General features: G+C 41.7%; 1 protein-coding gene across 1 annotated transcript; it reads left to right on the forward strand.

The window, feature by feature from the left end:
- Positions 1 to 14: 14 nt before the first annotated feature.
- Positions 15 to 27,885, forward strand: lats2 (large tumor suppressor kinase 2). The gene is made up of 9 exons (XM_026144588.1): positions 15 to 252; positions 6,340 to 7,091; positions 18,754 to 18,886; positions 18,994 to 20,591; positions 21,315 to 21,542; positions 21,749 to 22,103; positions 22,494 to 22,676; positions 22,802 to 22,908; positions 23,692 to 27,885. Exons 2-9 carry the CDS (start codon positions 6,732 to 6,734, stop codon positions 24,247 to 24,249), a joined length of 3,522 nt encoding a protein of 1,173 aa, XP_026000373.1. The 5' UTR covers positions 15 to 252; positions 6,340 to 6,731; the 3' UTR covers positions 24,250 to 27,885.
- The last annotated feature ends 34 nt before the right edge of the window (positions 27,886 to 27,919 follow it).

The following is a 27,919-nucleotide window of genomic DNA, read 5'->3' on the forward strand; positions in this document are numbered from 1 at the left end:
GCTGACGTGCGTTGGTCCGTCACGTGACCTGAGGAATGTTAACAATGCAGCGAGTGTCCAACTTTGTGCTGAAGTTCTGATCCTGCCTGGAGTTTGGGGAGAAAATGGAGGCTCATTTCATCATATTTACCCACTGAGCTAGGTGTACGCGTTCGACAACCGAGAACCGGACTCTTTAACGAAAAAAAAAGTTGCCGTTTAACGGAATTTATTCTCTTCATATTGAGTTATTCTCGCCACTTCTATCACATGGTAAGTTGAGAGTTGCTTTTTTTGGGAGGGGAGTGGTGGTGGTGTGACTTATTTCCACGACTTGTTGCTGAGCAAAACGTTCCGTTATGGGTGTGTTATATAGCGAGGCTTATGGAAAACGAAATTGAAGTTTCTGTATGTTTGAGCCTCTTTGGAGCTTACAGGACTGCCTCCATTTTTTCTCTCTCCCTGCATTGGAATGTGTTGCTGCTCTCAGCCCCCAACTCAAGCCTGGGATATTGCTGAGAAGGCCCCAGCGCTTTAAAACAGGGCTCTCCGGACCTTTATGCCTATACAAATATCACTGTACGCTAGTTTTAAAGCTTTGGTGCAAATGTGGGAATTCAATTTAAGGGTTTAGTCTATGTTTAAATGTTTGTTTATTTGTGTACATTTAAAGTAACTGCATCTTATTTGGGCATCCTAACTTGTGCCTCTTCTGAGGATCACTAACAGTAACAGAAGCTATGCTTTGTAGATGCTGTTAGTCAGAAGATCCTGCATTCATTTCACTGTTTAAAGTGAGCGAACAGATTCATAGTTAATAAGAACTGAGCTTAATAAAATAATTCATAACAGGTCAGAATATTTTTTTATATTGTATCTGAAAATGAAAATGGAGTCATCTGATTTGATTCTGTCATTTTCACTTCTCTCAGGGCCTGCATAGTTTGGCCCTGATGCAACAGTGCGTTTCATTCAGGTGTACTGGTACCACACTACTATCCACAAAACACACTCACACACACTCTTTCTTTCTGCTTGACACACTTCTGTCTGTCCAGACAGTCCAGCGCTTTGATTAGTTCAGCAGTGACAGCAGACCTGGGTGATGCAAACCAAAGTCACATGTTTTAAATGGACGCTTGATGTTCATGCCTGTCTGTGTCCTGTAACAGGGGGGTCACATTTTCAAACAGTCGGACCAGTTTCACTCAGACTAGGGTGGCGCAGCAGTGTGGTGTCATGCACGTCAGAGGTATCTGTCAAAAAGGAACCACTGGGATACAAACAGATGCTTTGGTGTTGATGTTGTCAACACAGTGGATTGTAAGAAGTATGCAGGGATTATTACATGTTATTACTACTACCATATTTGTTTTAAAGGGACAAATGTACAAAAGTGGGCTACATGCACACAAAAACAATATAGATGGGTAGATGACTCGAAAGGCTACAGGGAAAACATATCGGTTTGATTTTGGGGTTGAGCTGCAGTACATCAGATACACACAGAAAGAGCCAAATTGTTTCCCTCTTATATACACACACTTGCACTCTCACAGCTGCAGCCGGTTTCCATCAACTGTTGTCCCTGCCTGCACATTTGTGATGTGTCCTGCAATGTTAACTGAGTTGGTCCCACCCACCTCTACCCCCTGTCTTACTCCACCCAAAGCTTAGTTGTTGGCCAGCTTTGCCCATTAGGAAGTTGTGTTCTTTCCTCCACCTCCGCCTCCTCTTGCTTCGTAATTTCCTAAACACAGCAGAGATATGACCGTCCACATTCTCTCAGATCCATCAGGCAGGTTAGAGGCAATCTTATTAATATTAACCTGCCAGCTGCTCGCGTTGCTCAGTATTCTGTGGGGTCCAAGATTGCAGAATGCATGCTTTCCCAATTTAGCATCACAGTGGGCAGCTTTGTTTTTGGTGAGACCAAAAAGAAAGCTGTGGTATAGTGTGCTAAAGTTTGTTATGAACAACACATGTCCACGAAGACATAACCTGAAACATGCGTTTAAAGTGTCACATGTGCCATTAAAAGGCAAAAAGTCCAAAAGCATGAAGTTTAAGTCATCTTAGGTTTAGGGTTAGGTCAAAGGAGGAGTAAGGTTCAGTGATGGGGGTGGTTATGTGTAGAGCATTGTTTTGGGCAGAGTCATGTCTTTTTTTTTTTCTTACAGATTTGTAGTTATAGACAGATACTGTCCGTGTAGTTTGTGTTTTGGGTTATTTTGGTCAGCGTACTGCCCCGTGATTGAGCTGCGGTATTTTACTTGTACTTACTTGTGGAAAGGAATGCTCATTGCTTGGACACGACGCCTGAAGCATCGCAGGAATGGAGGCAAGAGATCTCGGAGATGGGGCAACATTTATGGAGCTTGGCCCCATGTTACCCCACCACCCAGCAGTGTAAAAAGAAAAAGCATGTTTTTGTCTATGCAAAGTTTGATCTGTACAAACAGTGAAGGCTGTGTCCTCCTTAAATGGCCCAAAGGGATGGAGACTGCTAGAGAGGAGGAGCAGGAGGAGGAGGAGGAGATTGGGGATGCAGTTCAAGAGCTTTTAATGTTTGGAAGCTTTTTCCTCTGCAGCTGCTTGGTAGTAATGCTGAGGGATGTAAGATTAAGATAATATTGTTAAGAATGTATTTTTAATTATCTAAATATAGAATATCACAGCACTGGGTGGATTGTGTTTGGCATTGCCTAAGACCAAAACTTGACTTGTAAATTTTAGTTTTGGTGTGTTTTCTTTTGAAGGTATTCTTTTGTACCTCCACACAGACACACGGGAGTCTCTGGGATAGTGTAAGAATTCAGTATGGTGCATCACCATCGCTTCAAAGTTTTCAGACTATATTACTTTATCAGTGAATCAAAGCTGTGGCACGTTTGAAACTGATGGAAACATCTGGATGTTTAATTTGGTATCTGCAAACACTTTCTTTAAATTGAAGTCATTTGCTGCTTTAAAAGATCTCTGTTGGCAGCTATAGTAAGTACAAAAAGAAGTTGTGGTCATGATATCTCAGAGACAAATGTTAATGGTGTTTGAGGAGGAAAAAATTAGAATCCACCCGATGCTCAACTGGCTACTTTAAGACATTCAATAAAACATTTTAGGTTGTTAAAAAAGATGTATGCCATCGAAATACTCCCTCAAGTTTTATACATAAATGTTAGTTATATAAAAATTGGAACATTTGGGGGTGGGGGGTGGGAATGAAATGCTCTGGGAATACTACCGCGATCCTGAGATAACATCAGCCGGGGAAACTTGTAGTAAATCAGCTCAACCAGAAAACTCCAAAAATCCAATACTGCACATACTTCGCTATCTGCTCTGTGCTAATTGAGAACAAACACGCGACTCAGTCATGAGTAAAAATAGGACGTAACCTTCTTGAATCTACAAAATAAAAAAAATAGGTGGCTGCCTGGTAATTGTGGATTGTTTCACATTCTGTGGCTGGTTTTAAATAAACACATGTATATAATAATAATAGTAATAACTCATTTTGATAACTTTTCATCTTACTAGATATTGACATGGAACCATATTGAAAAACTCTTGAAATGTATCATTGTTTAATATTGAGGGCAGCTGTGGCTACAACTGTAGCTGCCTCCACCAGTGTGTGAATGTGTGTGTGAATGGGTGGATGACTGGGTGTGTAAAGCGCTTTGGGGTCCCTAGGGGGGACTAGTAAAAGAGCTATACAAATACAGGCCATTTACCATTTGACATCATTTAATCTGAGCTTAAATTTGAGGGTAGAATTGTGACGTCTCTGATTTGTCCGTTAGAATAAAAAGCAATTTTGTCGCCCTTTTTTTTTTTTGTTAAATTTGAATTTGAAGTAGTTGTGCGGCTAGCATAATGATTCACATTTAGAAAGCACACAAACAGCAGCTCTTCTCGTGATGTAATGTTGTTACGAGCTCATAATAACTCACCAACAGTGACACGTTCGGCTCTGTGTCCGTGTCTGTTGACTGTAATAGTACGATGACCTGCTGATCTCCTTGGTCTGTGGCAGGAGAAATAATCACTGGTCTTGGTCAGACTGCTGCAGAAAGTCGCTTTTTCCCCCTCTCAATCCATCATGCTGTACGTTATTTAATGAAAGCCCTTAGGTCCAAGTCCAAGTCCAAGTTCAACTTTATTGTCACTTCAACCATATACAGTTTAAAAATACACAGTGAGGCGAAACAACGTTCCTCCAGGAACCAAGGTGCTACAAAACAAGTTAGTGCAAAAAAAATAATAATATATAATATATCTAGTAATAATATTGTGCAAAAGAGCATTTACAGGTTGGTGTGTGCGTGCTAGGTATTTGTTAATACGTAAGCATGTGGTGAACATAACTCATTCGTTGTTTATGCACATAGACAGGAAGGTTGTTTGCAGCTTCTCTTCAGGTCTGTGTAGATCAAGTACAGAAAATGTTCTCATTGACAAAATAACTATTTTATTTAGGCAAAGAGGAAAATTGCCCATAAGTAATTTTTCCTTTTCAGGATAATTGTCAGGTGTAATTCAATACCTGCCGAGAAGACTTTTTGAAATAGAACCCAATCAATTGAAAGATGTTTGCTTCACAAAATGGTTGGAATTGCAGACATGAGTTGAAAACCACAGCCATGTCGAAACCTGCCAGAAGAGGATTGTATCTAGCAGTTTTTCAGTGCTGGTGAGATTGGTATCTGGAGACCTGGCATTGCTTCTCTAAAACTATTTGAAGCCTGTGAGCTTCTCAGTTAGACAGGAAACCCGGCTGCCTGTCAGCTTCAGGGTCTCTCCTCTGCAGAGGTAATGCTATGCCAAGTAAGGCGAGATTTACTCACGTGGAACCAACAGAAAAGAAAGACCGAGGCAAACACATTCAAGTTCGTTAACTTTTAACGGTTTGATTTGATATATAAGCTCTTAACTCAACTGATATGGTTCATAAATTGACTAATGTGAGACATAAGTATCATATTAATCAAATCTAGTATTGCCAAATGGTCTTGACCTCTTTAATATGATTCAAGTCAGGTCTGCTGTGCTATTGTACAGTATTTGTGATTAGATGAGAATAGGGCTGTTCGATATAATGATATATATCGGATGACGATATAAAACGTCTATCATTTCATTTTACGCTATCGTTTGTTTCGTGGTGTCGCAAAATAAACTGTTTACAGCAATATTTTTTCATCATTTTGATGGTCACTGTAGTGGCTATATTAATTTCTTAAAGTTCTCTCTTTCTCTTATATTTAATATAACCACACTACGGACGGACAAGTGCCTGTTTTTATGCTTTGTCGTTAGCAACAACGACGGTAAAACCATCGCGTGTCTGCTTGTTTATGTTCCACATAAACCTTTCACAATAAAGCTCAAGATCCTGTTGAGACTTTTCAAAATAAACTGAATCACGTGAAAGAGTATGCAGAGTATTTACGGATGAGAAGTAAAAAAGCCTCCAGGTGCTAAAAAATAGACCTTAGACTCAAACGTTGGAACAGGCTTTTCCCCGCAGCACGCCGTGTGATAAATACTCACAAAGAAATCGGCGGCCGTTACAACGTATGTTTAAAAATGTATAGTTTCATGCATCGGTTAAAACACTCGACTCCAGCTACATGACGCGCAGCTGGAAACACTTCACGCAAGTCGAGCTGCCCGAGATTCACAGAATTTACAGAAAATGTTACATTTTTGTGATTTATATCGTTATCGGACGATAAAATTCTTATATCAGGATATGAGATTTTGGTCATATCGCACAGCCCTAGATGAGAAGCTTGTAAAGTTGAGGCTCTGGACAGAAAGCCCATCTGCACTGGCGGAGTAACCTTCTTGCGGAGCATGGTCTTCTAGATAAGATTGTCAGACAGTGTCATATGTAAGATCACAGAGGAGCATAAAAGGCAGAGGCGCTGATGCAGGGAGGGTCGGACATTTGTGTTGACCCCATGTTCTCAGATGGGTGTTTACCGATGACCAAGTATCAGCGTTGACAGGAGCTGAATTGTTCAATCATAGCTATGCATTGATGGGGTGGGGGGCAGGTGGTGTTTTTTAACCTCTAGCATTCCTGGATTATGCATAAAAGTATGTGAGAGTACATATGCAGTGCTGATAGTCAATTTGACCTCCAAAAGGTCTAACTGGCTCCACAAGGATTACTTCACTTTATATTGGTGCAGAACAGCTTACTTTTGTGTGGTATCTTGTGATCTCACATTTCTAAAGTTGTTAACAGTTTTTTACTGTATGTGCTTTGATTTTTAGAAAATCTAGATAAAATTGAATGGGATATGGAAGCCCAGTCTTCATGCTCTAACTTCATTTCTTCACCCACAGGCGCAGATTGGCATCATCATCGTTTGGCTCCACGATGCCCTTGTGACCAGCTGCATTTCCTGGAATAAGCTGGAACCTGAGCCTTGAAAATCACACCATGTAATGCTTATAGTATTCCTGCCTCACCTTCATCCACCGCAGCGGGAGCAGGAATCAAAAGCAGAAAGCGAGATAGAAAAAAATTAGGGACATAGAGTAGGGATCATAAAACCTGTGCCTCCAATCTGTGCTCTTGGAGGCTTTTTATCTATTTAGGTCAGCAAGCTTAAAGGGAATCTTTCGTAGGGTTGTAGGGCAGTGAGTGCCAGTTTGTGTGTGAGTGTGTTCTTGTGTGTGGTTCTGTGTGCGTGTTTCCCTTTTTAGAGTAGGTGCCTGCCCTGGGCACTGTGGCCATGAGGCCCAAGACTTTCCCCGCAGCCCCGTATGTGGGAAACACACGGCAAAGGCTTCAAGAGATCAAGGAGGGCCTGAAGCAGCCGGCCAAGCTGGTGAGCCAGGCTTTACATGGCAGTAGCTCCAGGAATGAGGGAGGCAAAGGGGCAGACTCCAAGAGCGGGAAAGACACAACCAGCCGACAGCAGCAGCTCAGACCCCCGCAGAAGTTCAACAACTACCAGAATGCGCTGCGGGAAATCCGCAAGTCCCTCAAGCCCTTTGAATCCGGCTCAACCTCCGGATCAGGACACCCAGCAGGCGCCGGGGAGGTGAACCGGCAGATGCTGCAGGAGTTGGTGAACGCTGGTTGTGACAAGGTGAGTTTTAGAGATAGGGAGTGTTTCCAGCGGCAGTATATGATCTTGTTATGGGAGCAGATGGGTGATTCTGTCGTGCAATTGTCTTACCTTAACAAACTGTTTAGTATCAGTAGTATTTTAATGCATTGCACGCAGCGTTGTAAATCAGTCTGCTTTAAGGTGACATTAAGTTACTAGAATTCAGCTGGATTTCTTTTTTAACCACCACCCCCCCAAAAAACAAACAAACAAAAAAAAAAACAAACCTCAGTCTTAGCGAAATAACTTCAGTTTTACCTGAATCTATGATCTTCTCAAGACCAGACGTATTGGTTGAATAAATGTGCTAAATTTGTGAAACAATCACGAGACTCCCTTAAACAGTTTTGAATATGTTAGTCATTGGTGTCATCAGTGTCGGTTCCCACCATTCCCACTTGACTTAGATGTTCAAACCCACTTTTTTCTGTCAGTCAGGAATTTCTAGAGGAAGCTTTCAGGGATGCTTTGTGCTCTTAGATAAAATACAATGCACAGTCTGCTTAGCTAAGTGTATAGTGCCTCGGTTATGTAACACTGGGCTGATTGTTAAAACACCAGGTGGATTTCCTAAACGGGCTCTGTCCCACTTAAGAAATGCAAGTACTCCATCAGAAGTCTGGTCAGGGTGAGGAGAGAGTGTTTCCACGGGAAGTGAGGAGTCCAGTTCAAGCTTTTTCACCCAAGTCACTCAGTAAAGCTGCTTATTTTTTAGACATATTTTTATTTTACATTTTAAAGATTTCTTTGGAAAGAGAGAGATGAGCTTTGGGGGGGATTAAGCCAGATGATTACATCACAGAACATCTTCACAAAATACAGTGAGTCCAGATTTGCTACATGTGTGGTTAAAGAGTTTGAGGATGAGCCCTGTGATTGAGCACGGTATGTGAAGAATGCGCCACTCAAGCCCATACACAACATGTGAAGGGAAAAGAGTCGGGAGAATGCCCCATGCAGCCAAATCGATTTCAGCTTATCACAGCCAAACATCCCCTGTATGTCAGGTATTCGCTAATAGCGGGACCTTTGCTCTGTATTTTGTTTCGATGTGTGATACATTAGAGTTAAACTGGGCACAGCAATTCATTTGTCTGTTCGTCTCTTACCTGTTTCACTGGTCCGCTAATGTCAGTTTTGTAACTATACTGTGATAATTGTTATGGTGTAAGGCTGCACATTTGGCTAATCCTTCTTACCTAACTTATTAGCCGCTACACTTTTTGTTGCCTGTTTTGTTTCTAGTTTTGAGAAACCAAATCCATCAAGTTTGTTTAATTGTCTTGAAATATTCATGTGACATCTTAGTTTTTAGTAACACATCAGATTCCATGTTTTGGCTGAGGACAGAAGACAGACACCTGGACTCCAGCTGAAAACTATTGAGCTTGATCATACAATATGGACCTCAAAGGTCTGAAAAAATGTTATTATAAGAGTTTCCTTTATTATTTTCGTTCCTTGACAAAAAAAAATACTTAAGATTATAAAATGTGTATATCTTGGGTCCTGACTAGAACATATCCTAAAGGTGTCCACCTCCTAATGCACTGAGTTCTGAACTGCAGGCCTCTCAGCACATTTAAACTGATGCACCTTATCTTTTGGGTTGTTTGAGGTTGCTGCTAATTCCTTACATAATTCACATGGCAGTTGTTGATGTCATGAAAGTGTGACATTGGGTGTGTGTTTGTACCTTAAACCTAAATTTAGTAGTTCCTTCTCAGGAACTACTAAAATAACTAATACCCCACAAGGCTACAGTGGTCTGTAGAGAAAATCTCACTCCACAACTGAGACCATGATGTTTACAGAAACTTCAGGTTTTGGGTTCCTTGGTTGGATGCCCAACAGGATGGCAGGAATGCCTCACATATTTTCATTGGCGAGTATGTTCTAAACTACAAGCCTGGGGGAAATGTTCATTAAGGTGATATGGCACTCGTACTGAGAACATTTATTCAAGCAGAACTTTGAGTTGAGATGCTGTTATAGTCTCCTCAACTAGATTTTAGAAGAAAAGTATGATATATTCAAGTAGTCTCCCATTAAAGATTACCCGAGTCATTCAAACCACTACTATCACTCTCTTTTGTTGGAACTACTGTCGTGGTTTGATAGGAGTTCCAACAAAACAGATATTAACCCCCTTTAATTTTCACTAAGTTATTAAAAATTATCCAAGATTCCATCAGCTCAGATTTATTTGCTTTAACTACATCTTGCGAACAGTACTTTGAAATTATTAGCTACCTATTAAAGCAGGTAATAGTTAGCCTAAACTGCTGCCTTTCTTGGATGCTTAGAAGTGTGTTGGCTGGCATGTGGCAATGGCTAATTCAAAAGGACCAAAGGGATTACCACAACATCAGGAGCACGTAAATAGGGGTAAAGCACAAATATTTAGGCATTAAGGAATGAATCCCTTTCAGACTAGATTATTTGGTTGCTGATGTTTTGAGGTACATTTTAGATTTTCTCAAGCAGACTCTGCAAGTCAAGTTGAACTCAAAACCTTTACCTGGATGTTGTTACATAAGTTCACTTTTAATTACACAGCACCAAATCACATTAACAGTCTCTTCAAGGTGATTTGAGGTGACACATTTTAAATTAAATTGTTGATTTAACAGGGAGGCAGTGAAGTGATGTTAATATGGGAGAAATCTAAACTGCCTTTCTAGTCCCTGTCAGGACTCCAGCTGCAGTATTTTGGATCAACTGAAGGCTTTTCAGAGACTTCTTATGACAGTCAGATAATCATGTATTATAATAATTAAGCCTGGAAGTAATAAATGCATAAACTAGTTTTTCAGCATCACACAGAGACAGGATCTTTTTAATTGTGAGATATTGTGCAAATGCAAGAAAGATTTTTTCATCTTTGTTTAATATACACGATTAAGTACATATCTGGGTCAAAAAACGACTCCAAAATCCCTCACAGTGTTCCTGGAGGCCAAAATAGCACCATCAGGTTACAATAACATCAGTTTTCCCTGAATCTAGAAGCAGGTCTTTATATCTTTAAGAAATTCCTGCGGTTTAACTGATTGGTGTGTGTCATCTAGCTCCATGGATAGATAAAGCTGGGTATCATCTGCATAGCAACAAAAATGGATGCTGTGGGTTTGAATAATAGTGCCTAAAGTGAGCATGTATTATATAAATAGAATTGGTCTTAGCGTGGAAGCCTGTGGAACTATAATTAACCTTAGTACTTCAGAATACTCAAAATCTGAAAGTCTTTTAGAGTGACTTATCTTTTGCTTACATTGAAAACACTGAAGTATACAGGATTCCTTGTTCTGCTAAAACAAACAATTTCAATGGGCTTAAAATATGAGCTAGCTATTAGCTGGGTATCTAAACCATCAATGTCACATGCTGTCACCAACAAAAAAAGCCTAAATTGTCTTTGGGGTTTTTTTGTGGTAGTGGTGGTGGTGGGTCTGAACATGCACATATATAGAAAAGTTATTTTGGACGCTATCACAAAAAACACTGACGGGCTACTGCAGTCCTGCCTAGATGACCATTGCTACCACCATTTTGCACTGTGGGCCCAGTCAATACAAACAGGAAGTGAACATTCAATGGCAGCAGGGTGGAACAGTTCCTTCTGCTGCAGCCAAGTCACCACCCAACGTGTCGCCTCTCCTCTCCTACTCTTCCTCTGTCTCTGGTCTGTCTGTCAGACACTGTGAATACAAAGAACAGAGAGACTCGCAGAAATGTACAGAAACAAGTCAAAGTAAAATCAAGTTGAAGTAAAATCAGTAATGATATACCTTTAAAGACAGGTAATTTGAGCTTGGAGCATAGTTTCGGCTGTCACACTGAGAACACGTGCTACTAAAAAAAAAACCACAGTGTGAGGACACGTGCATGACATTCAATATGGATAAGAGAATTTGAATGTCATATCTAAAAACAATCTGTTTAAAGGATCGTCTGGTGAATATTAAATATTATTAAATATTGTACCACCAGTTGTTAAAATTCACCATATTCCATCCTTACAAAGGGATTGTAAAGTATCTTTGAATGAATTTGCACACTTGGAAGACTGTTGCTTCTTCACATTTGGTTTGTGTCCCCTGACACTCATAACCACCCTCGAATATTAAGCAGCGACAGATTCCGATTGAGCAGCTGTTTTGCACCACCTAATCCTGAGTTGAGGCAGACATTAGCAGAGTTGTTGCCTGACTGACTGCCCACATTCACATGTTGTGTGGGTGAATGTTTGCAGCACTTTTTCACATCAGAAATTTTAGTACATTGTGTTAGGAAAAGTAGAAGCCATTAATGATGCCTCAGTAACATTAAGTGTCTTTACATGTATGCTTTTTCTGCTGTGAAAAACCTTTAACCACATATTAAGTATAAACTGCAGTGTCTCATTGCTTGTGCACACATACTACTGCTTTGTTTGTTTGCATCATTAATAAGCCATAAGTACTGCTCTATTTTGAATTGAGCTGCTAAGCTCCTCCCCTCTACTCCTATTTTCTTTTTCCATATTTTTTTCAGGTCAGCTCTTATCAACTAGTCTTGTCTTTCTTCTCCTTCTGTTCATCTCTCATGTCTTTTCCAGCGACAAATTACATAGCTATGTGGCTCGTTACATAATAATATTTTTTTTAATAGGCGGAAATGTTTTGGAGGGGGATCGAGGGTGGGGGAGGAATGCAAGGCATTGAGATGAAATGGAATGAAAGGAAATAAGGGGGCGGGGCAGGGGGGGCTACATTCTTCGATTTTTGTTTTTCTCCTCTAAACTTCTAGGCCATCCTCACAGGCCCTTTCCTGTGTCTGTGAACTGGCTAAGCATATTAACGTCTGAGAAAACATACATGATAGTGTTTATGTTGTGATGAGGCCAGCAATAGAATAGAATAGAATAGAATAGAATAATCCTTTAATTGTCCCACAAGGGGAAATTTGGTTGTAACAGCAGCCAGAAAGACACATATACAACAAACAGTACACAGGACACAGAACAGAAAATACACAATTTTTCTTACATATTTACATATGGTTACTATAAACAGAGTACTGTACAGTTATTAAATTAAATAAAAATAACTACAGATAAGAGGCAAACCAGGTTGTAGTGCGAATCGGTTGATTAAATTATTGCAGTTACAGCGCAGGTGTAAACATCTGTGATTGTTGGGAGCAGTTTTGATTGTACAGTCTGACAGCTGCAGGGAGGAAGGACCTGCGGAAACGCAAGACGTGACTTGGATGCAGTGTGGCTTGTGTTTGTGATGTTAGGGTAGACAAAAAAGGCTCTCCTCAGCTAGCACTGTAATAATGACTGTAAGAAAGGCGTCTCTCGGCTTAAATGTTGTGGTGCATTTGTTGTGTCTGCTAAGCAGTTTTTTGCATGATGGAACAGGACAGAATTATTTTCTTTTACAGCCCTCAATGCAAAAATGAGGCATGGACGCCTCTCTCCCCATGTCCCATCTGCACTGCACTCCAAAATATCTCCCATGTGGCTTAGATTTGAAGGGTCTTGCACTGCAGTGTGTCTCAGAAATGGGTGAAAATGATAATTAAAATTCCCAAATCACCATAGTGCAGGGAAAAACAGTGTTTGTTTGTGCTTGTTCTGTCAATGTGTCACAGCAGGTTGTGTGTCTCCGTCTAGTTTGTAGGCTGGTGATTATGCGTTTGGATAACTCGGCGGCCTGCGGCCTGCAACCATTATGACAGGGGTGCAAATGTGGCCTGGATATTTTCAACTGAGAGAGAAAAGGAGCGAGATGGGAGAGAGCCCATCCAGATTGCAAATAGCTTGAATTCTTGCTTCCTGAGCTGAGGAATGTGAGCAACGAACATCTGTCGCCATGACAGCCAGGGTCACCAGGCCCGCCTCTGCTTAACGCACACACTCACACATACACAAACATAGAGCATTGTTAAACAGAGGAATATCCAAAAAAGCAGAGTACTGCTGTATTGAGGGTTCAGCATATCCCACTTTCTCTGTCTCACAGCTGTTTAAGTTTCAATTATTGTTGTATTCAATATTTTTGGCTTATTAAAAAAACAGTTTTACATGATTTAGAAGCTACATTTTTTGAAGAAATGGAGATGACTGTGGATAAGGAAACACCTTTAATGGGTTTCACCACTTATCATTCTGAATGTTATTCTTTTCCTTCATCTGTTCATCCATCCGGTTGTCCTTATCAGGGTTGTGGCAGGGCTGGAGGTGAGAGGCGGAGTACAACCTGGACGGGTCTCAAATCTTATACAGGACAAACATAGAGACACAGACGACCATTCACACCTAAGAGCAATTTAGAGTCACCCATTAACCTCACCCCACTTAGTGCATCTCTTTGTGGGAGGATGCCGTACCTGTAGAGAACCCACGCAAACATGGAGAGAACTTGCAAACTCCACTCAGAAAGGCCCCGCCCAGATGGTGGAGTCGAACTCTTTCTTGCTGTGAGGAAACAGCGCTAACCGCACAATAAATATTATCAAGCTTTTTAAACTTTTCATGGCCAAGATTTACAAAAAAAATTTTTTTTATTCAATTTGACCCCAAATGAGTGAGTAAAAACTCAGCAGGAAGATATTTACAGAAGTCAAACACTGTTTTCCCAAACACTTCTATATAGGCTGGAAATGTTTTTACAACCGCAGCTATCACCATCTGGTGGCCTTCATATTAAATAGCTCTCTTCCCCAGCATGTCTTTTGTCCTGTCTCCCTCCCCTCACCCCCAACTGGTCGCGACAGATAGCTGACCCTCCCTGAGCCTGGCTCTGCTGGAGGTTTCTTCCTGTTAAAAGGGAGTTTTTCCTTCTTACTGTCGCTAAGTGCTTGTTCATAGGAGGTGCTCTGATTGTAGGGGTGTTGTCTGTATTACTGTTGGATCTTTATCCTACAATATAAAGCACCCAGGATACTGTTGTTGTGATTTGGCACTTTATAAAAAAAAAAAGAAAGAAATTGAAAGCAGGTTTAAGGCACTTACGCTTTAGCCTTACTTTTCCAATCCAGAAGCTTCATCCATGTTTTATCATGTGCACGGTCCTGTGTAGAAATAAGCTGAATGCATTGGAGACCTTTGAAGAGCAGCTGCCATCTCCATGTCATCTGACTGTTCACCGTATTTAAGTGCAGCTGTTTAAAACGCCTAAAAGGCATTGGGTCATTTCTTCTAGGTTGATTTGAGAATATCCCAAACTTTACTACCACTGAACTTGTCTGAGGTTTTCTAAAATGTTGGAAACCCCACACCTTCCCTGGTTGTAAGAAAGGGAACATGTTCTGCATGTTCTGTAACTGATGATAATGCATTCGCACCCACTCAAGGAAAGAGGCAAACACTCAACATTTTGATTTCTATATCTCTTTTCCACTTGTCACTCCATAATTGTGTCCATTTCTGTGCCTATAACTAAGAGAAATACTAACTTTATCTCCTTCCTGGAGAGAAAAAGAGAATGTTTAAAGAAAAAGTCCTACATGAGAAAAGTGCGCAAGGTAGAAAGACTGAAGGGAGAAGGGTAAAAAGTGACATTATTGGGCGGCTCTGGCAGCCAACACTCTCTGCTGGCTATGCAGGAATGTAACACACACACATACACAGGAAACAAAGTATAAACATTGGTGTGTGTGTGTGGTCAGTTTTAAGCTAAGGCACATAAAGTTATGTGCATGCAAAGGGAGGAGACACAGAAAAGGAGGTTTGTGCACGTTGCATCCAGTAGTGTTATTTATACACACATATACAGAGATGAATGCCGTACACAAACACACAATACCGTGGGCACAGAAAGTGTGTCGCCTTGGCATTTCCTGGCTTTCAAAGACATCCGTGCCCACAGTTGCTGCATGGTCCCATTTTTAAGCCATTTAGTATGTTTGATTTAGGTTACTCCTGACAAATAAAGGCAGCCAGTCTTTCTGAGAAACCGCAGAAAGTAGGGTCACAAAATGGCTCCTCGGGGATAAAACTTTTCTCATCTGCTCATTTCCTTCCTTCCATTCAGACAAAGCCGTATTTTGTTGCTTCTGATGTTCGATTACACGCTTTTCCTTTTGTTTTATGTTCTGAGAAAACGCCTCCAGTGTTCCCTTAATGTGTTTAGTGTCAGTGACAACCATGGCAAGTCTGAGTCTGAGTGTTACATATAGATAGATATAATATATAGCATGTTTCAAACAAGGACAGCATTCAAAGGACTTTAGATGAGATGTACATTTTGAACAATATTTAAAACAAATTATTAATAACAAAGAAATTGAGGGTGGTCGGATTAAGCATATGTTAAAATGACAGAGTTATTTAAATATGACGATGACTCGTGATTGGCTAAAGGCTTAAATGACAAATTGTCACAACATCATATATTCAAAAACCAACTTTACATCCATGGCGCAGTCTTTTAGTTGAGTCGTTCAGCATTGTGTCATTTCAACCAAAGGAAGTATTTCATTAGCCTTTATCATCAGGTGTAAAGGGGAGAAGACGCACTTGCTGTTCCTTCATGTTGTCAGTAGGGGGCGCCTGCTCTGCTCTGAGACGTCTGACTTCACATGTCTTTGCACTGAGATCATATGTCATTTGAGGGGACTTTAGTCATCTAGGTGTGGATTGCTCTCTCGGAGAAGGAAGGAGAAATTTTTGTTTTCTCAGATTTTCTCAGATTTTTGTCCCACTTGTTTGCATATTTACGGTTATGAAGGCCATGTTAAGTTCACGACGATAAATCATCATCATCTTTTACGTTGAAAGCTGTCATCAGGAGGGATTTTAAAAAACCCTGATGTTACCCTGCAATCAACAAGTAAATAACTGAGACGTTATAAATGTAGGGATTTGCTTGTTGAAATGCTGCTACTGATGATGATCTTGTGGTATCATTGGTTTCTTTAAAATTACATATTGAGGTGCAGAGGATTTGCGTTTCCAAACCGGGCGTAGTGTGAGCGACATTGGGATGATACTATTCAAGCCCTGCTGGGGGTTAACTGAAGCCGATTAAACAAACAAGATAATAACTGTATAATGGGCAACCTCTGACTGAAAAAGCAGTGTATCAGTATCAGTGTATCAGTGTCAGTGTTTAACAAGTGGGTTGGGTGCTTGTGTGTGTGCATATTTAATCACTCTAGATTGTATCAGCTTTTCGAGTACCGTAATTGCTTTACTGGAATTTTAGGTCATTTTTTCTGCATGACAAATGAAATCATGACTGTTCAGAAATGCAAGACTTACATTAGAAACCTAAGCAAAGAAAGGCACTAATTTTTTCCCCACTACTTTCACATCTTTTCTTTATCTCCATCCTCCTTGGCATAGATAATTATGGAGAAACATTCTACCACTTCTTGAGATAATTGGTTTTTTTGTCTTTGCTGGAGAGTTATCTTGCTTCACCTATCTGTTTTTAATACTCCAGAGCTATTATAATCATTGAACATTGGGTTTAGGTCAGTTCAGTTAATCTTTTTTCCATCTTGCGAGGTGCTGCGAGTGTCCTTAGGCTCATTGTCATGTTGGATCTTTTGCCAGGCTACTGGTCAGTGTTCTTGTACATCCTCAGGTATTCACAGTGCCATTTACAGATGTAAAAAAGTGTCAGGGCCACTCCCAGTTTTCATCATTATTTTTTTCTCGTGTTCTTTAGGCAGTTTTTTCTCTCTCTTAAACGCCATCCTTAAAAGTTAATATCATGCAGCGTCAATGTCACAGAAACTCTGATATTCAATGATAAGCCCAGTGCCAAGTCTGAAACACGTGCCCATGTCTTGTAAAGACTTAGGTGTGCAAACCATGTCTGTGACATCACTTTAAAATAGAATAGAAAAGAATAGGATAGAATTCAACTTTATTGTCATTGCACATGTCACAAGTACAAGGTAACGAAATGCAGTTGGCATATTGACCAAGGCAGACGCCCTTAGTGAATCTCTGGCTTGTTCTGTACTCCAGCTACTGCTGCAACTGATTTTTAGATTGTCTGGCCAAGGGACCAGTGAGCACTCACAAAAATTGCCACTCCTCCTACAGGATTGGTCAGAATTCAATCACACCTACACACAATGATCATGGGTCTGAAATGAAACTTTGCTCAAGGTCAAGCTCGTATGTGTTGTTTTATGGGCAGTAACCTGTGAAATGTGAAGTGGATGAGCTGCGATATCACTGATATTCTGGTTAGTTGGTCCTCGTGTTTCCCTTTTCATCTTTAAAGTCTCGCACTGGGATTTTTTTCCAGTATCATAGGATCCCCATAGGTCATAAATTGAGAAAGTTCAGGTCATTCTCTAACTGCCTTTATGCATTAAAGCAAATTGTCAGCCATTCATGTGTATAGTTTTCTTTCATTTATTAAATAGTTTGTGCACAGGGTCAGTGACCACAGGTCTGTTTGATTTTACTGCATTACGTTTCTACACTGGGGCCTGGATTCTGAGTAATGTTATTTAAGGAAACACTCTGTTCCAGCTTAGACGTGATGCAGATATTGAGAGGTGATGCAGTTTGGAATCTTTAATTCAATCATTGTGGGTTTCTACCCTCTAAATCAAAGTCTGAGCAGAGAACCATTTAAGAAGTCCCGCTTGAATGTGATAGAAGAACCAAGAGAATGATTGGCATTGTTACCATAGACTGGAGCAGAATTCTCTGCTTGTTCCCTCCTCCGCATTTTTCCTGCAGTGTCTCAATTGTAAATTACACGGCAACTGATGAATAGAAAATGCCAAAGTGGTTAACCAGCATTTTTCACATTGGTGACCTACATACCGTTGGCTTTTATAGTGACCCACCTGTCTGAGCACACGTCTCCAGGCCTGGGATTAACTCTGCGCACCCCACCTGTGAGGAAGGGAGAAAAGCCAGGAAAAAAAGGTTTTAAATGAAAAAGGTGACATATGTCATAACAGCCAGTCTTATTCAAATGTAATTTTTAAACCAACAGAAATAAACCAAACCTGGGTAGGAAGACCAAACGAACTCTAAGATGTAAAATATGACGTTGTGGTATAAAATAGCGGTAAGAGATGTAAGGGTTATTCAGCTGGTTTGAAATGAAACTGAGGCATACATAAACTGTATTAGAAGACATTCTTACTGGTCATTCCCAGGGAAGCTGCTCTGTTAGTGCCTCTGAACACAGGACCACACCCTGCTGCACTGCGACTATGAATCATACACATAAAAAAATTTCCCCAAATACAAATGATCATGCAGCAGAAGGATAAATGTCCAAGTTGAAAGAGTTTTCTTTGAATATGGCAAAGTGTATATTCACTAACAGTCTTTTTATTTCTAAAATTTCAGTTTGTGTGTGTGTCTGTGTGTGTGTGAGAAACTGTGTTTGCTTTAAATCTGTCTCACTGCAAAATACAAAAACCAGTAACTAATTTGTGAGTGACTTTCAGCCCCCTACTGTTTTTGCATGTTGTCTGGCAGAGGAAATCACTGGTATGTGACCCTAAGTGGAAAGGATGCAGGTGCTTGAGCACCTACTAGGACTGTTGTGTTTTGTGTGCATGCGTGCGTGTGTGTGTGTGTGTGTGTGTGTGTGTGTGTGTGTGTGTGTGTGTGTGTGTGTGTGTGTGCGCGTTTTTAATGTTTGCGTGTCTGCTTTCTTCACAGGAGATGGCGATACGGGCGCTGAAGCAGACGGGCAGCAGGAACATTGAAGCAGCTTTAGAGTACATCAGCAAGATGAGTTACCTCGACCCTCGGAATGAGCTCATCGTTCGTGTCATCAAGCAAACTTCCCCAGGTATGAATACAGCCTCATGTGAGCAAATTGACTTGGCTAGTAGATTTTAGTTTCTCTTCACTACATGTATTTAAACGATAACAAAAAGTTCCTCCTGCACCTTCTAGGAAAAGCTGGCATGCCAAATTCAATGGACCACCGGCCTGCATTGGAGGCTTCAGGTGAAGCAGGTGCCATGCCTCCGTATCATCAACTGGGGAATTCTATGTATGACGGAGCAAAAGGTTATGGCCCTGAGGGTGAGATGCCCAGACCATATATGAATGCTCCACCTGTTATGAACTACATGATGCCCCCATCTGGTGCAGCACAGGTCACTGGAATGGGAAACCCATTGGGTCGGCCTCCCAGTATGGGTACCTATCCATCTGTTATGGCCACCCAGAGCAACCCAGGCAACACTATGTACCCCCCAGGGGCACAGCAGAAGGGCTACCCTGGCAGTATGGAGCAACATGGGCCTATGATGAGCTACAATGTCCCTGGCCAGCCTTTACAGCTCCAGCCACAACCACCAGGTGGCCCTGTCCCAGGCCCACACTATGACTACAGCCATGCCAGGACACACATGATGGAGTCTGCAGGCTATGGAGTCAAGAGGACCCCTTCCTTCCAAAACAAGATGCCACCGCCCCCCATGTCACCCACAGATAATTATGTCAATATGCAAGGGAAAGGAGGCATGGGTCAGAATGGGCCAGCGGGAGGAGGTGGAGGATATCCTGCTAACCTGTACCTCGCCCCTCACTCTCACCCTCGACAGGCCAGCCCCACCTCACACCAAGTCCACATGATGTCCCGTTCCCCAGGTGCTGTGGCCATGGTCCCTGACTTCTCAGATCTGCCCCAGGGCTTGATGACACCTTCTAGGGCCAGCCTCAACTTGGACCTCTATGAGCACCCCTGGGCAGGGCCGCCAGGTCCTGAAGGGGCCCCTCAGTCCAGACAGCCACAGCCCCAGGGCCCATTCAGAGGTGAAGTGCGTGTCCCCAGCAGAACTAACTCCTTTAACAGTCGCTCTGCAGGCCCAAATGCTGTCCGGCCTGGGATGGCTGCACCACCTGCTAATGGGAAACAGGAGCCTTCTTTGGGCCCCCCTAATACCATCACAGCTGTAACATCCCCACCCATCCAACAGCCTGTCAAGAGTATCCGTGTAATGAGGCCAGAACCTAAGACAGCTGTGGGACCATGTCATCCTGGCTGGATGACTGCTCAGGCCCAGGATGCATCAGAGCCTCTGCCCTACATGCCAGAAGAAACATACCCGCTCGAGCCTGCTCAGGAGCCACGCTGTCCACCACCACCCTACCCCAAAAACCTCCTAATGTCTGGGACGGCGGGTGAGACAGGGGCCCTGGAAGGAGCTGCAGGTGTGTGTGGAGCTCAGGACCTCAACAACCCTGCTGCAAGAAGTACTCACAGTGGCAGCGGAGGGAGTGGAAAGGCTGAGGAGAGCCAGCCAGTGAAAGAGAAGACAAAGATGGGGAAGGGAGAAAAAACAGTGAAAGACAAGAAGCAGATCCAGACATCCCCTGTTCCCGTGAGGAAAAATGGACAAGATGAGGAAAAGAGGGAGTCACGTATCAAAAGCTACTCACCTTTTGCCTTCAAGTTCTACATGGAGCAGCACATAGAGAATGTGATGAAGACCTACCACCAGAAACTCAACCGCAGGCTTCAGCTGGAACAGGAGATGTCCAAGGTAAGACAAGATGAACATTTTTCATCCTGCACTGCATTAGATAAGTAAAATGCAGAATGTATATAATAGAAGCAAATGATTTACTGTGAAGATTAGGCTGTCTTGAACAATCTCTGAGTATTTACAAATTCATTTCAAAGTATATTTAAAGAAACCTAAGCTGATGATAAAAAAAATCATAAAAAATCCCATCAGTGTGGTTTGGGAAATGCTCAGGATTCAAGATTGAAGAACATTTTTAATGCCTAAAAAATGACCTGTAAAGCCTTCAGGTTTTTAGGTGAGAACTATGATGGGCACAGAGAAGTGACGTACAAGAGCTTGTCATGCCAACAATTCTCCCTCAAGACTTTGCTGTAGACAGTAAGATCTTTGTCTCGAAATGACTTCACATTTGTGTTTGATGTGTTTGTCCTGAATCAGAACTTTGGCCTCTGCATTTAAAATGTATTTATTTTTTTTGCTGTGACCTAAAGACATGCTTAGAATAGAAAAAAACACCACAGTCAGACCCAGACAGTTAAGTCATGTAATGAGTTAAACAAGCAGTAAAGGTCAAGTCACTGAATTCAGCTCAAGCCTCATTCCTTGGTCATTATTAGTCAGTGTTGAAAAATGATCTCATCCTTAAACTATTTCTAAGGCTGCTTTTGAAGAGGTTGCATAGCCGTTATGTCCTCCCTTTACTGATCCTCTTCAACCTCTCTTCTTCTTCCTGTCCAGGCCGGCCTTTCCGAAGCAGAGCAAGAACAAATGAGGAAGATGCTGTACCAGAAAGAGTCCAACTATAACAGGCTACGCCGTGCCAAAATGGACAAGTCCATGTTTGTCAAAATCAAGACGCTGGGCATAGGTGCTTTTGGCGAAGTATGTCTTACACGTAAAGTCGACACTGGTGCACTTTATGCCATGAAAACACTGCGCAAGAAAGATGTCCTTAATCGTAACCAGGTGAGTTTATGCATTTTTATTGCTTTACTACACTCCTTTTGCCTTTTGAGTTCTGGCCTGTGCATTTTCACCAGGTGTATAAAAGTATTCACACATTTTTTTCTATGTTTGTAGAACAGCGCTTCAACACATTTGTGTCTTTGTGGACACTACTGATTGTGATAAGATGTTATGCAACAGGCTAAATCAGGATTATCGTTACGCAGGTGGCTCACGTGAAGGCAGAGCGCGATATCCTGGCGGAAGCGGACAACGAGTGGGTGGTGCGTCTCTACTACTCCTTCCAAGACCGTGACAGCCTCTACTTCGTCATGGACTACATCCCCGGCGGAGACATGATGAGCTTGCTCATCCGAATGGGGGTCTTCCCCGAACTTCTGGCACGCTTCTATGTGGCAGAGCTGACACTAGCCATCGAGAGCGTACACAAGATGGGCTTTATTCACCGCGACATCAAGCCAGACAACATCCTCATTGACCTGGATGGACATATCAAGCTGACAGATTTTGGTTTGTGCACAGGCTTCCGCTGGACACACAACTCCAAGTACTACCAGAAGGGTGAGACACTTTTATCTGAATATACAGACATACAAATACATGCTCCCTCAACTACGAAGACACCGTGTGTGGATTTAGTGTGTTGATGTTTGTGACATGCGCAAATACAGACATGCACACAATTTCCGTTGGACTCTTGTACAACTCATGCTTGGTGATTTCTAATAGAGAGAGTTCAGGTTTTGATTGTGTTTTCTCAAACATTGTGTTCAGGGGAAAATTAAATGAACATGTAGGTGCATTCAGACTTTACAGGTAGCAAATTTGAGCAGTTGCCAAGAGTACTGTCAGTTGTCCAGGTTGTTAAATTTGAATTTCACCAGGCAATGTGGTATTATATCCTTCTCTTTGTGGGGTTTTAAAACATCTGCTCTCACCTTCTGTCTTCAGGAAGCCACATTAGACAAGACAGCATGGAGCCCAGTGATTTCTGGGACGATGTATCCAACTGCCGGTGTGGCGACCGGCTGATGACCCTGGAGCAACGCGCCAACCGACAGCACCAACGCTGCTTGGCACACTCCCTGGTGGGGACGCCCAACTACATCGCCCCCGAGGTGCTCCTGCGCAAAGGTGTGTGAGAATAAAAAGCATAATTACTGCACAGTATCTGATGACTGACACACCTTTGATTGTACTGGATGTTGTGTTCTAAGAAAGCATTTAGACAGTTGACCTGATGTGCGTGTTGTGTGCAGGTTACACACAGCTGTGTGACTGGTGGAGTGTGGGAGTGATCCTGTTTGAGATGCTGGTGGGACAGCCGCCTTTCCTTGCCCCCACGCCCACTGAGACTCAGATTAAGGTCAGTGAAGAGGGAGGATGTCCCTGCTTTTATTTTGAATTTTAATTGGTGACCTAATGAGTCAGTGACTGGATCAGATCAGCTGCAGCAGACCAGGACAGTTAAACAGTGGCAGATTGCATTTGCTGTCCGTTAGACGTCAAATTAGGAGCTCTTCATTTCCTCCTTCTGTTCACTTTGCTTGACTCGGTAAGAGCAATTAAATTCAATGGCACAAAAAAATGACACAAAGACAAGTGAATGAAAATGCAGCCTAAACCATGAGTAGGAAATTCTGTGAACAATAGAGAAGAAGAATGAGATAGCATGGAATTACAGTCAACTTAGGTGACAGCAGCTGGAATCCAATTAAAAGTACATCCAGTAAATGAGCAGTCATTGAGTCTATTGCAGTACGGCCCACTGTATATTTACAGCTGCACAGATGTTTTTGGAAACACAATAATCTGGCTGTAAACAATTTCACTATGAGGTTTATGCTATAGCTTTTCGTGAGGTTCATCTGTTTTTCCACAATCTTATATACCTTTGATTGTATTGTGGAAAAACACAATACAACGCGTTGTGTTTTTCTCAGCTACTGTTCTCAGCTCCAGAACAGTAGCTGAGTGGACCTTGTAGAGACGTTGTCTTACTCAGATCCTGTTGTCAGTGTAGATATTGACTTTAAAGCTGAAGTCAAAACTGTTGCATTGAATTTCTCCAATTATTAAGTATGTATACAAGAGCTGGGTCATATTTTACTGTTGATTTAACTTCATGCATTGTCTCGCGGCTCTGCAGGTCATTAACTGGGAGAGCACTCTGCAGGTGCCCGCCCAGGTCAAACTGAGCCCAGAGGCTGTCGATATCATCGGTCGCCTGTGTTGCTCTGCAGAGGATCGCCTGGGTGCCAATGGCGCTGGTGAGATCAAGGCTCACCCCTTCTTCTCCCAGGTGGATTTCTCTAGCAATCTGCGGCAGCAGCCGGCCCCTTACCGGCCCAAGATCGCCCACCCAATGGACACATCCAACTTTGACCCAGTGGAGGAGGAGGGTGGTCCCGGTGCATGGAGTGACAGCGGGGACAGCACCCGGGCTTTGGATGCTCTCTGCTCCCCTCATGGGAAGCACCCAGAGCACGCCTTCTATGAGTTTACCTTCCGCAGGTTCTTTGACGATAACGGCTGCCCCTTCCGCTACCCTAAACCGCTCGAGACAAGCGAGGTGTCGCTAAGCATACCTGGAGCCATCGGAATGGGCCCAGACGAGGAGGAGGAACAAGAAGAGGAGGACGAGGATGAGGAAGATGAAGAGGAAGAAGGAGAGCAGGAGGAGGGGTGTGAGCCCGTGTATGTGTAGAGCTGCATGCTGACAGTCTTCCTGAGTGGCTCGTGTCTCTTACCTGCCCTTGTCATTCAGCTCATGACCCTCCCACCTATCACTTCTCTTCTCATGTATATGTAGAGGTGTGCATGTGTCTCTGTGATTGTTGAACTGCAAGAACAGGGTAGATGAACACTGCCCCCTTGTGGAATGCATATATACAAAACATCCCCCTCATCTGGGACCAAGAAACGGCAGGTGTGAGCACCCACATCGAGGGTGAAGCGTAGGTGGTCAGGAGAGCAGGACTCAGACACTGTACTGGTCGAAAGGAGATTCTGGTTCTTCCAGGAGCCTCTTGTCCCATTCCTTCCACCTTTGGTCTTACGGACAATTAAAACACCTCCACAGTGACCTTCAGACACAGGATCTACTTCCTGTTCTAACTGAGCTGCTTTACACTCAAATATTTGACACAGCAATGTGAAGAGTGGAACCAGTTTACTTGTTGATTGCGCCTGTTTTCACAGCTGCTGCAAAATAAGCTACAAAGACACGCACACACAGCTCAGTAGTGTAGGGATGTTGGATTTCAGGTTGATTTCAGTGTCTATATTGAGGTTTCAAGAGGTTGGCTCACACTAGGTGGACAAAGAAATTCTTCCAGAGTCCTTTGACACACACTCAGCCACAAAAAAAAGAGTTTCATTCTTGTGGTGTGAGAGAAAAATGTGTCCTTTTTTTTTTTTTTTGCAGCAGTTTTCAGAATCTTATATATCCACACCTGCCTCATTTTGTGCCAACTTCAGCTCAGTGTAATGTTTTGGAGCCTGATGCTTTTTAACTCAGTTTTCTGTTAGAAATATTCTTGTGTTGTTAAAATGCTTCCAATCACAGAGTTTCTGTCCTAACTTGGCTCTAAATTGGGCTCTAAAAGTCAAGCCAGGTTTAGTTTGCAGATGAAAGAAGCTCTTGTATTGAAATTATACTATCTGTTTACTGTGGGGCAGGTTGCTAGCACTTCACATATTTTCTCAGTCTTCAAGAGAATTAAGAGAACCCCCCAATCTATACAGGATCCGTTGGGTCAGATTAGGCTTAGTTAGTTGGGTTGGACTGAGAATCAAAGCGCCAAATACACACACATATTCACCAAGATGCACACTTGTACAGCTATTTAGCAAAGATCAGTCTGACAGTTGTAACTTTGTAAATTGTAACTTAACCAATCTCCTGTGATCTGGAGGATATCATGAAAGAAAAACAACAAAACAAAGCAACATGTCCTTACAACAGCCAAACATGTGATAGTATGACTATGTGCAATACAAAAAAACATTATATATAGTTTTCTAAACACTTACTATCCTTTTAAAAATTTAGTTCTGAAATGTACAAATATATTGGTTTATATAAATATATATATATATATATATATATTCTCTTTTCAGTTACATCATGCTGCTTATTATTGTGTTTAATATTATTTACATTATTATTATAATTGTTATTACATGGTTTTTTTTTTTGTGGTTGTGGTGAAAGAAGTGTCGACTTAAGTGTGTCTGGGGTTTGAAAGTAACGAGCTGAGTGCCTTTCTAACTGAATATCAGAGTGCGTGACGCCACTCGACGACGAGCGTGGGGGTGTGGATGATTCGAAGGTAGGCTCTTCTCCTGCTGCAGCCAGGCTGGCCCTGAGTGTAGAGGAGAGGAGTCAGAAGTGTTTCTGTTTCAGAGAGAGAGATGGAATCGAGTTAGGAGATGAAGAGCAGGGAGGAAAGTTGGCTTCGGGAAATTCAGAGGAAAAAAAGAATATGAATATGAATAGCTTTCTCTATTTACAACTTCAACAAAGAGTTAGTGTTTTGGTACACGTTCTTTTATTTATCCAAAATGACCACAAGTTCAAGTGTTTGTGTGTATAACTCTGTACTTTTTACTACAGACCAGTGCCATGTTGTGTGTTGGACTGCTGCTCATCAGATGACGCTAACATCCAGTACATTCTTGCTTACAGACAATCAGCCAGCAATTCTGCCGAATTGAACTGTTTGGTAAATTAATCCCAAACTTTCCAGGAGTATTCTAAATTTCTCTCGATGACTGGGGACGCTGAAGAGGTCACAGCTTTCGAGCGATTCTGTGTGGATAAGATTTGTTACAGTTGATTTTTGTTGTTTTGCATTTTTTCCCTGTAAACGTGCCTTAACTAACACGAGCAACACAATGTTAAACGACTGCCTTCTTACTTTGGTCATAATTTTCAGAGACTTCTTATACCTGTTGTTATTCTTGATTGGGGGAAGGCAACAGAGCGTGCTCTATTTCACATCAGCGCTTGCTGTGCTTACACACGACAGTCACTCTTTAATTTAGAATGAGCAGATCAGATTTTCAACTAAAAGTCAACAATCAACAGTGCAATATTACTGCAATATTATTAAAAAAAATTTAAAAATAGCAGTAATGCTGTTTTGCTAATCTAGAGCTTTGTTTATTGTAGATTTTATTTATTAATTTTTTTTAATGAATCAAATTTTAAATTGGAGTGCACGGATGGGTCAAGACCGTCTTTAACCATGATTTAAAAAAAACATACAAAGATGACAATTACAAAGTTATTTACAACATGATCATACGCACAGTTTTGACATGTTAAGAATATTACAGTAATGGTCAATACACAGCATTCAGATAGCTTTTTTTCAGTTATTATTTTTTTGCAACTTTTTTAGTTGCTATGCATTGTTTTAGGAAAGGGAAACAGGGTTTTCACCACTGTACAGTGTTACATCTCAGGTGTTGTTTAAACTTCGGAAGCTGCTCCTTGGTTGTTGTTTTTTTTTGTTTTTCTTTCTCCAGACCGAAGTGGATAGTTCAAAGTTCAAATTTCACATCAGATTTCAAAACATAGTTTAGCTATTTGTTATGACTGTGTCCAGTGGTGGTTTAAGGTAGAGTAGCAGCATTGTGTGTGTAAACACAGCCAAAGTTTTGTCTGCGAGCTGATAAAATGGGATCCATCACAGATGATGTGGTGATGCATCGCCTCACTGCTCTGTTGCTGTTTCCCCATTCATTTTGTTCTCTCTCAGCTGGTCCAGACATCTAACACTTCTCTAAATATCATTGACTGGATTGCCAATCCACACTGACCAGGATGAACTGCTCCTTTAACAAAAAAGATAAAACAAAACAAAAAAAGCTTTATAATTACAGCCATGGCTCTCTGCTGAGTGTGTGAGTGCCACAAAGTGTGTGAGGTGTTTCTTGGATATGTTTTGTTTTTAAGGTTTGAGAGTAGTGACTGACAATCTTTGACTGACTTTATGTCCTCTGTTCTGATTTCTTCTCAAGACTTACTCATGTATCCTTTACATTTTGTGTTTTTACTCTACAAAGTCTTTGCTTGTCTTTAATGTGTGATAAAATTCTGTTACTCTTGAATTTATATTTATACAGATATACATATTTTTTTGTATCTTTTCTCCTTTTTTCCCCTCCCCCGAGTTCCCCTGTGCTAATGTTAAAACATGTCTACACAGTATTATAGATGATGTAATTTGGACAGCTCTCTTTTTTTACATTTATGTATGAACTGAGAATTTGTAAATTCTTTCACTGTCCTTGTGTGTAAAATATATGTATAAATTAAATTAACCAGCTTGGATTCTCGTGAATTACTTTATAAAAGGAACATGACA

This window comes from Astatotilapia calliptera, chromosome 16 (genome assembly GCF_900246225.1).
Source record: "Astatotilapia calliptera chromosome 16, fAstCal1.2, whole genome shotgun sequence".
Lineage (NCBI taxonomy): Eukaryota > Metazoa > Chordata > Actinopteri > Cichliformes > Cichlidae > Astatotilapia > Astatotilapia calliptera.